Genomic DNA, 11,336 nt, shown 5'->3' on the forward strand with positions numbered 1-11,336 from the left:
AGTGACCTTTTGGTTACAAGCCCATAGACTTTAACCACTGGACCACATTGCTCAGGACACCCAAAGGTGTGAGTCCTCAGATCTCACGACCAAGCCAGCTTCCTTTTTCACCCAGGAATTTGAGAGCGGATGTCAGTGAGCTACCAACCTGTGGAGGACAAAGGGCAGCCCGGCAGGTGTCTGCTTTTTAGCTCACTGGACACCTGGCCAGCAGGGTTCGCTGTAGTGCGACGAGAAAATTCAACGCTCCCTTCGGAGTCCCCAGCCAAGACCGGCTTACTTTGCTCAGCCAGGATGCAAACCTATGCTTTTTGACTCACTTATGCACCACATGGCTGCTGTATTTCTACCAGGTGAGCCACTTGGGGACCTCTTTCCCTTCTGTAATCTGAGGATTTTCAGTGTTTTTTGTACATAAGCCACTTTAAAAAGATCCAGTAATAAATTGCAGTAATAAAGTATGTAACTGGCACTAAAATGGTTAGTCAGCACTCAATGGATACCAATGACTACTCTACAGTTACTCTGATCCATGGTCACTCAAAGCATCCACATGAGTGAGATTTTAAAAACAAAAATAGTGATTTCCTTTCTTTTAAGAGTGAGACTCCTTAATTCGAAACTAAAAATGTTCTTAAAATTAGTTAGTCTCACTCCAAGCGCAAATGGGTTTTGAGTTAACATGTCTGACAGTGTGTGGCATGTTTTCTAAAGGATAGGGTCAACTAACACCAAGAAGAGCATCCATCTGGAGTAGGAGAAATTGCCTATGAATGTTCATGTAATCGGGAATTCTGTCATATTAACTTTTTTTTTTACTTCAATACATTTGTTGCCACTTTATCACTTTGTATTATATTTTTCAAATATATGGATAACCTAGTATGATCTTTTGAGCAATTGCTGGGGTTTTGGTGCAGCAAATGTTGTTTACTGTTCCAAAGCCCTCCCCTCCAAAAATTTCTTTCTTGACCTTTCCTGAAATATCGTCTGGTTGACAACATTTATCGACCACTGCACACAATCACTTGTGTAGTGAGATGGCACGGTCTGGCACTGGCACTGTTTGTGTAAAGAATTGTCAGTGAAGATATATATGGGAACTTGCTGTTGTTGACAAACATAAAGAAAACATTCATTTCCACAAATTCCCCAAATTCTCTAACATATAGCAACAATACCCCTTACCGTTCAATAGAAACTCCAAGTAAACATTTGTTTCATGCTTTAAAAACCTCTATGAGCTGCTACATATTATTTTTGTTTAACATCTTTTTTATTGTCTCTGACCACCTTACACACAACAGCAACAAAGCAAAAAAATAAAAAATACACAACAAATACATGATCTTATTATAAAGCACACGTTAGTACATTCTAGCTTCAGAATAAGAAATGAGGTAGCCAAGTTCATAATATCAGATGGGCCTGTTAAATCTAAAAATATAGCATGTGCCTTCTGAGACTCTGCAAGAAAGTTACACCTTTCCAGTTTGCAGTTTTGCTTACGCAATATCAAATGTAATAAAATCCTGAAAACTATAATACAGCAAACTGAAACCACCCTGGGTCTTTTGAAGTCTGGAACCGCACTAACGCAGTGATAGGAGCATGGCTGCAACAGAAAGAAAGACAGCAAGTATTTTTCTGATGGTCTCTTCATTAACTGAATCATCATACAGTGGTATTTCAGTGTCTAGAAGTATCTAAGTATACTTGTATAATGGATGTATACAGTGTTTAATCGTGGCAACCAGGCAACCAGAATATTTTGTTCCTGCACAATACTGAACTGGAAGGTCATCTAACTGGTCCAAACAGACAAATTATTGGTAAATACAATGGCGAAATGTCCTTACTGTATAAAGCTAATTGCCTTAAAGTTTAATTCTGATTTTAAGCACAACATAATTATGCTTGCTGTTGGTGGACAAGAAAATAGGACTGGTAGCAGGGCAGAGCAGACATTAAGCACACGATTGGCAGTCACTGTTGCATTTGTTTGTTTGTATTTCAAGCTACCACAGCTACCTTGTCTGTGGCATACCAAAGGAATGGATCACAACAAAACTTGTCTCTGGTGGTCTTTATAATTGGTATTTGTAGCACACATGGCTCCTGTGGGAAAGCCATTCACATCTTTTTATCAAAACACGTAAACCTCTCAGTTCCTACCTTAACTCTGTCATAGCTAAAAAACAAACAAGCCACCTAAATCAACCTGTACTGTTTTCAGTGTAAACAGCAACTTGTAAATATCAGTATCTCAGAAGAATTATTACAAATAATGTGGTATTCAGGATTCCTCAAGGAACACAGTTTGTTTCTCTGTGTGTATTAAATTATCACTGGTAAGCTTTTTACGTTAGAAAAGGAAAAACAAACTGAAGTTTGTACATGGTATTGTAACCCATAATGTTTTTTTCATGTTATACCTAAATTGATACGTTTCCTATCTTTCAAAATGAGTAGTTTAATGCCTAATTTTCAGAGCTGGAAATTGTCATTTCCATACTGCGTAAATCAAAAAGTAACTGTGTAGTAAAACAGGAAACAGGGCCATTCGCATTTTCATAATTTTCTATTAAAAAAAAAAAGATCAGTATTATTTGTTGAACTTGACAGCATGTGTAGCTGTCGGTTTACAAGTTTTTGGACCATATTCCTCTAATATGGACAGGAAGTAAGTTTGTTCAGAAACTTTTCATTAAGTTTAGATTTTTTAACTTTATTTAAGCATTAGAATACCACAGTTAACAAAAAATCTGCATTGATTATACCAAGCCTCAAATATTGTAACGTGCCAGTGGGTGCGCTCGCTGCCACTCTGCGGATCGTGCAACCCTTTCTGCTGCTTGAAGCTTTGTCAGCACCTGGAACTCTAGTTGTGTGTTGATTTACCTGTTAATAATAGAGTCACTGTTTTGAACTGCAAACCTTTTTCATTGTCCTCATTTTACCTCCTTGCTACATTGGTGTGAGCAGTGGGATGGAGCGAAGACCCTGAAAGGTGAATGACAAACAAGAGGAAGCCACATCTTGCAGCAGTGGAAGAGAACAGAGTGGATAGCACTGTCTCTAGCCTGCCTGAGCTAGAGCAGCTACTGGTGGTAATGACTGAGGTGCAAGCAGCTTTAGGGGATGAGTAGAGGCCATGCTGGGGACCCACTTTAGGACCCCAAAACCAGTGGCAGGAAAGCCCCGTAGCCATGGAGGACTAGTGAAGGCCATGCCGGGGACACACTCCAGCAGCCCGGAGCCGACACACCAACACTGCCTAACTGGAGTTCACTTGATCCGAGAGAGGGCGCCTTCTGGGACTGGCTATGGGAGCGGTTCACTGAGCTCGAGGCAGAGCAGAGCTGGAGCGGCTGTGAGTAAGAAAGCCAGCGGAAGAACGGCAAAACTCGGGCAGTGCAAGTGAGACAGAGCAGAGGGTGCTGTAAGATGGACTGACAGTCCACAAAGCCTGGCTACGGGAAGCCGAGCCGGGGAGCATCACAGCAACCCATCCAGCGGTCACAATGATGGACACCTGGGCTCCAGCATCACCAGCAGCAGTTGACCACCAACAGGCTACTGGGAAGGAGCCAGGGTGACTGCTGCCCACCTAATCAATTACTATACTGTACCCTGGACTGGCTGGGCCAACGCAATATTCGGCCCTTGGGTGGGGGCAGTGTAATGAGCTGGCAGATGCACAGGCTGCGGTGCAGCACATCCTGCAACCTTCTTCCCTGCTTGGCACTTTGCCAGCTGCTGGAACTCTGGCGTGGGAGTCTGCTTGTAGTCAGACTGTGCTGGATATTAGGTGCAATTTTGCACCAGTGCTGATTCACAGGATTCAGGGGAATGGGACAGGCAGCGAGCACTGACTGGTGTGAAAGTAACTACACTGGTGTAATGTTGTAGGGGTGGTTGGGTATAAAGGAGACTAGCCTGCATGCTGGCAGTGTGTGTTTATCGCTCCTGCTGATGTTCCTGTGTGGTTGCTGTGTTGCTGAACCCCCTGTACCTGCTAATAAAAGAGGCTGTTTTGAACTGCAAACCTGCTTCACTTTCTTCATGTTAGCCCTTCGCTACAGTTTCATGCACTGACTTCATTTGTCACGAGTGTAAATAAATCAGCGAAGAAGTTCTGTCAACAATCTTTCTATTTGATTGAAACAATAAACACATTACTGATATGATAATCTTATACATGCGATTTGCTTTTAAATTCGCTCTTTGAGAATAAGACCCACATTATGCATGTCAAAGTTAATCCCCGCTGCCCCCTCCGGCGATGTCGGGATATTGTGATCGCATTGTAAGTGGGAGGAGATTCTATTCCATGTCGTACTGTCCTAAATTAAGTGATTCGCCTGTTTTGCTGCCTTGAACCGTATGTACCGTAACAATGGAAAGAAAAAACCTCATGCCAACCGTGGGGAAAATCGGCATTTTCTTCATGTTTACGGTGGTGCCCCGCAGCGTGAGAGATTAGACCACTTTCGTGGCGAGCATTTTCTAGTCCTTCACCCAATGTGTTGCTCATCAGTTAAAGTCGCAAGTCGCATGTATATGCTGAATTGTATATAATATATATATATATATATATATATATATATATATATATATATATATATATATATATATATATATATATAAAAAACAAAAGAACTGTAATGGACTTAGTACATCGCATTTTTCAGATGGTCATTTACTTGTTTTCTGAACTAAAATCATTGTATACACATTAATTAATAATTTAGAGAGCTTCGATGAACTAGTGGATATCGTTTATTAAATAACTAGAACATATAAAGTCAATGTATCACTGTATGCTGTACGATTTAGACTTTTTTTTTTTTACAAGCTAAGCGCAGTTAGCAATCAACCCATTTTACACGGTGTACACTGTTTTAACGCGTACTACAAAACAAACCCACACCAGTGCTTGTGTTGAGTAAGCAATAACCTTGCCTCGTCTTGGTCAGGAACGATGCCTCATTTTCATTCAGTTTAAACTGAGATAAAACTTGTATTTAAGATGTGTGGAACATATGTATTTACATGAATTTTCCGTAAGATGCAAAAAACACATTTAGGTGATACAATTAAAAAAAAAATACACGACGTCATGCAAGGTGGGCATAAGGATTATTTGGCTATTTGAAGGAACATTCCGTTAGTAGGCCTACTTATATTTTTTAAGTAATAACGGGAAATGAACTTCATAGAAATCGGAAAAGAGGATACATTCTTATAAATTGGGACAACTGACAAATATTTCATTAAACAGTATGTTGAACTTATAAATATGAATATGATTTATTAATATGAAGTCGTTTGATATCACGCGGTTCATTAACAGCGTGAGTAATCGATACATGTTTAGTTTTTGTTATTGGTAATAAATGTAAACAAACCATTGCACTTTAGCCATCTGAAGAACTAACACCATATTCACTAAGATTTTCTATTGGGAAGTTTGATTCAAAATACACTTCAAAGGAGCCTGTCAGTAGGTACAGTAGGTTACTTCATTGAGAAAAGAAATGGTTACTTAAAGTGTACGTCAGTGTGAATAAAAATTTCATAGGCCGATTTAGATTGGTGAAATATAAATGATTTCGTTAAAGTTTAATCATAAATCAAAACGTGCAATATATGCGCTGAGGTTTTCCTTTGACGTCTATGGTCCGGTGTGTAAAACTTGCTTTAAAATGTTCGACAGTTCAGCTTTGTCTGCTTTGGCACATCCAAACTGTCCTTCTAAACCTAGCAGGAAGCAGTGACAATGCGGCAAAGAGCGATGATTCAGCTACAGCATTGCTGCTGATCCCTCATACTCCTTTATTTCAGTAATTTCTGCAACTCATTTATCTTAACCATTTACTTTCCCCGAAACAGTTGAATTCATTCTGCTGTGCAACTGTTCGCGGCTGAAAAGGGGCAGTGCACATGCTCACATGGAGCAGTACTGATTCTTAAAATACTGCAGAACATTGTCTTTTTGTTATTTTGTACTTTAACATATCCCAGTCATTAAAAAATTACAACGACACCTTTACTATCTATAATTGCATGGAAATACTTACTTATAAATATTGACTCTAGCCTACTTACCCAAATAGCCTACTCAAAATTTAAATAAATAAATAAAATTAAAAACAATAGGGAGAACCCTATCAGTTTATTGTCTTTATCCAGTTTAAGTTGTATACTACTGTACCTTTTTGGATGAAAAAGCTCAGATGGCAAAACTAAAACCATTAGCCTATGCTACTCCTTATATTTCACTACACTGTAGACCACATGATTAGAAACAGACACATCTTATGCAACAGATTTTGAACGCACGCACACACACACACACACACACACACACACACGCACATGCAAGGTATATGCTATACACAATAGGCCTACATTAATATTAGTACACTATACACTAATGTTTATCATTATCAAACAAGTAAAACAATTAAAGTAAACATTATGAGATCAGGTTTCATTCTTCAGTATTTCGTTTTACGGTGTAAAATCGAGCTGTACACACATTGATTAATAATTTAAAGTGCTTCTATGAATAATGGCTATGGGTAATTAAATAACTAGAAACTGTAAAGTCACTATCACTGTATGCTGTACGATTTTGACTTTTTTTTTTACAAGCTAAGCGCTTAGTCTACCCATTTTACAGAAAAGCTGTTCTGAATTATTATTATTATTATTATTATTATTATTATTATTTATTATTATTATTATTATTATTATTATTATTATTATTATTATTATTAATAATAATAATAATAATAATAATATACAACACATATGCAAGATATATTGGGTTTAGGCAGCTGAAGAATTCTGTAAATATTAATTTGCGTTTTGCTAAATATAGCGGGCAAATCTATTCATATATTTATCAAATGCATAAATAATAGGTCAGGTAAAATTAAGATAAAAAACCAAATATATAGTTTTTTACTGATAAAGTAGTAAAAAAAAAAAAAATTACATTTAAAAAACAAAAAGATTATTTTTTTTTTTTTTTTACTATAGCGGTAACATTTGAATACCAAAACGGTACCTGTCATCCAAATGCAAGCGGATTTATATCAATTAGCCCAGACAAAGCTTTCTAACAGATTAAACAAATTAGACAACCCTTGTTAATTAAAATATGATTAAAGGTTTTTAATTATATCACTGATGAAGTACCCTAATTAGGAAGACTATATGATAATAGCCTGATGCGACAAGAGTTGAATTGTATTGGGTTTGCAATCAAATCCTAAAGATCACTTAAATCCAAAAATCACTTTCTGTCATTAATAAAAGATTCCCCATACAAAGTCCTTTCACCAACGACGTGCAATGTATGCTACACCCAATAGGCATACATTAACCCAAAGAGCTGTGTTTTTTGTTCACTATTATGAACTAATACATTTGTCAAGGTGAATTAGGGTTACAAATCAGATAAGGCGTAGAAGATTACATATTGAAAAGCAATGTTTCGAAGGCCTAAATTAAATTTCAGTCTAATAATTCCTTCCTCGCCCTGCCATAATTTGCTTAGAGATTTTGTTCTACTTCTTCCAACGCGCAATGCGCGCCATAATTAAATGACTGTCACGCGTTTAACTTTCATTTATTTAATTACACGGAGATACAGCGAAGATGACGTTCTGAGTTTTTTCCATTGGAACTACAGCACCTTCTCTCTCACTAGTCTATATTTGCCATTATCTGAAACATTTTTCTAGTTTGAATAATAACTAGACATGCCCCAAATGAGATTGAAAACTCAGAATTAAGAATTCTGTCAGGATATATTTTATTGTGCAATGTGTACACACACACACACACACACACACACACACACACACACACACACACACACACACACACACACACACACACACAATATTAATATATATATTTTCTTTCTATATAGCCTGTCATGCTGAAGGGATAATTTGGACATTAACTGAATTCTCATATCCCATAGATTCAGCCTGATAGGCTACCGAAGTCGGCTTGTAGTCTAAACATTAAAATAACAACCTAATAATCAACATGTTTGCTTTCTTTTTTTTTTGTCGTCCTCTGGTTGTTGGTAGGCTATTGGCAGTTATTGATACATTGTGATCAGTAAACTTGAAGTTGATGCGAAGCACGGTTTAAACTATGGCCGTGTGAATTGGATGGCTTTCCAAACAGTGCCCATGCGCTCAGCACCCCAAGCGGTGCTGTGGCTATTGAAGAATAATACATCCAGTGAAAGGTTTTTCAGGTGTAGCTAAGAGAGAGAGAGAGAGAGAGAGAGAGAGAGAGAGAGAGAGAGAGAGAGAGAGAGAGAGAGAGAGAGAGAGAGAGAGAGAGAGAGAGAGAGAGAGAGAGAGAGAGAGAGAGAGAGAGAGAGAGAGAGAGAGAGAGAGAGAGAGAGAGAGAGAGAGAGCACAGCTCTTGCCTCAGTGAAGAGGAGACCGAGTCCCCGCAGCATTCAATAGTCGAGCAGTGCAGAGACTGTCACCTCTCATCTCCTAATTTAATTGGCACTTGTATTGGCTACTAACCTAAGAGGGGCCAAAGTGTGCTACATCATCACCAGCTCGTGTTTTGAAGACCTGACAGAAAAAGACAAAGAATAACAAAAAAAAAACAACAATAATTTTGTAAAGTGACAGCGGCAAACGTGACTGATACTCCAACCGAAGCAGGAACAAGCATCAGTAGCGACAAAAGCAAGGCAGAAGTGTAGTGAGAGACTTAAAAATCTAAAAAGCAAAATGACAGGAGGCGGGTGTCTGTTTTAAGCGGCGCGTGCCTCAGCTATAGCAAGAGAAGTAAGTAGCCTACGGCGCGAGCACTCTTCACTTGAATAGTCAACGCTACTTGCGACAACACTGTGAGATATCAAACAGGGCAAGTAACACCTGACGTGAGAGACCCCCGATCAGAGGGACAATAATACCTATACTAAACGGAGACTAGACATTTATTTGTTTATTTATTTATTTACCCGTTAGTTATTAAACAGCGTCTCGAGACTTTAAAAAGCAAGTGAGCTTGAGAGTTGTTCTCATTGAAGAGGCGGAGACTGAACTTGTTAGAGGCTCTCGCCTCAACTCTGTCGCCTGCAAGTATGATGATGATGTCTCTGAACAGCAAGCAAGCATTCAGCATGCCTCACACCAGCTTGCCCGAACCCAAGTATTCCAGTTTGCATTCTTCTTCGTCGTCTGCTTTGACTTCAAGTGCACCTTCCTCATCTTCTTCTTCTAGACACTGCACTACTATCAGCAGCAGCAGCTCGGAGGCGATGCGCCGAGCCTGTCTCCCAACCCCACCGGTATGTATTCTGCATAATCATCCCTTAAAGGCACATTTTGACAGCCCACTTTTTTGCTTGATGTTTTTTTCATGTCTGCACAGCAAATCACCCAACACCTCCAATCTTTTTTTTTCTCCCAACTTATGTATTCAGTCGGGCTTGCCTTTCGTATTAATTTTTATGACCTGGGATGTTGCATGTGTCTTGTTTTGTGTGTTCTTTTTAGAATTCTTTTTTTTTTTTTTTACATTCTGGAAATGTTTTAATCCGAAGAGTGGAGAGAGAATTCCCTGCTGACATGTGTGCATTCTATTTGCAATTGCAGAGCAATATATTTGGCGGTTTGGATGAGAGTTTGCTGGCCCGCGCTGAAGCTTTGGCGGCTGTGGATATAGTCTCTCATCAGACCAAGAGCCACCATCACCCTGTTCATCATAGTCCTTATAAGCCGGACGCTACCTATCACACCATGAACACTATCCCTTGTACCACCTCTGCTTCTTCTTCCTCCTCAGTACCTATTTCCCACCCGTCTCATCACCACCACCACCACCATCTTCACCACCACCACCAGCCCCACCAAGCCCTGGAAGGGGACCTTCTCGATCACATCACCCCAGGGCTGGCTCTCGGGGCCATGGCAGGGCCGGATGGATCTGTTGTCTCGACGCCAGCCCACCCTGGCCATATGGCAGGCATGAACCCCATGCACCAGGCAGCTATCAACATGGCCCATGCCCACGGGCTGCCTTCTCACATGGGCTGCATGAGCGAAGTTGAAGCCGATCCCAGGGACTTGGAAGCCTTTGCAGAGAGGTTCAAGCAGAGAAGAATCAAACTCGGGGTGACCCAGGCGGATGTAGGGTCAGCCTTGGCCAACCTGAAGATTCCAGGTGTGGGATCCCTGAGCCAAAGCACCATCTGCCGATTCGAGTCCCTCACACTCTCTCACAACAACATGATTGCTCTGAAACCGATTTTGCAAGCCTGGCTGGAGGAGGCAGAGAAATCACACAGGGATAAAATGAACAAGCCCGAGCTCTTCAATGGGGCAGAGAAGAAGAGGAAGCGCACCTCCATAGCTGCCCCAGAGAAGAGGTCTTTGGAGGCTTACTTCGCCATTCAACCCCGTCCTTCCTCTGAAAAAATTGCAGCCATTGCAGAAAAGCTAGATCTGAAAAAGAATGTGGTCCGGGTCTGGTTTTGTAACCAGAGGCAGAAACAGAAAAGGATGAAATACTCTGCATGCATCTAGCTTGATCTTTGACAATTAAAAAAAAAATAGTGAAAGGTTCAATAACTCTACACTGTTAAGAGAGACTCGATTTGTATAATATTTTGTATTCACTTTTCAATCATCAAGGACTTGAACTCTGAAACAGAATTATTCGTCATATCCAAAGTGACTCAAAATTGCACTCAAAAAATAGAAACAAACTGACATGTATTTTTTCCTGAAAGGATGTGGAATCATTTTAAAAGGATCGTTTGACTGAGCAAGTAAGATTATATGGTTTTTTTTCCCCTAACTATACCTCACCGTTTTTTTTTTTCTCAATGAAAACAAATATGGTTACGTTTAAGCACACTTTGAAGATATTTGTTATAGTTGTTAAAAATAATAGATCAGAAATCAATCATAACCACATATGTTTAAATCAATGCAGCCATTAGGCTTACGCATATTGTAAGTTTTACTCGCATGTATATATATTCATTTCCATTTTTATTGTGATACAAGCTGGTGTGTTTGTAATGAGGCGATGAGAGGAATCAGACAACCTCTGTTGCTCTCATTGAAAGCTATTATTAGATTACTGCCAAACAACTCCCTTTAAATTATTAATGTAGACGTCTATATACTTAATTTTGTGCTCAATCTGATTAATTCTGCCTCTCTAATTTTTAAGAGTGATGACATAATAATAAAGCAGCGTTAAAAGAAACGTTTGCAAATAACCAAATATTTTAAGTTCAAGCTGTGTCAAAAAAGGGGAGATTTTAATAA

At 39.4% G+C, this 11,336-nt stretch overlaps 1 protein-coding gene across 1 annotated transcript; it reads left to right on the forward strand.

Moving 5' to 3' along the window:
• The first annotated feature begins 9,139 nt into the window (after positions 1 to 9,139).
• Positions 9,140 to 10,583, forward strand: pou4f2 (POU class 4 homeobox 2). The gene is made up of 2 exons (XM_041225498.1): positions 9,140 to 9,346; positions 9,654 to 10,583. Exons 1-2 carry the CDS (start codon positions 9,140 to 9,142, stop codon positions 10,581 to 10,583), a joined length of 1,137 nt encoding a protein of 378 aa, XP_041081432.1.
• The last annotated feature ends 753 nt before the right edge of the window (positions 10,584 to 11,336 follow it).

Source organism: Polyodon spathula, chromosome 1 (genome assembly GCF_017654505.1).
Source record: "Polyodon spathula isolate WHYD16114869_AA chromosome 1, ASM1765450v1, whole genome shotgun sequence".
NCBI lineage: Eukaryota > Metazoa > Chordata > Actinopteri > Acipenseriformes > Polyodontidae > Polyodon > Polyodon spathula.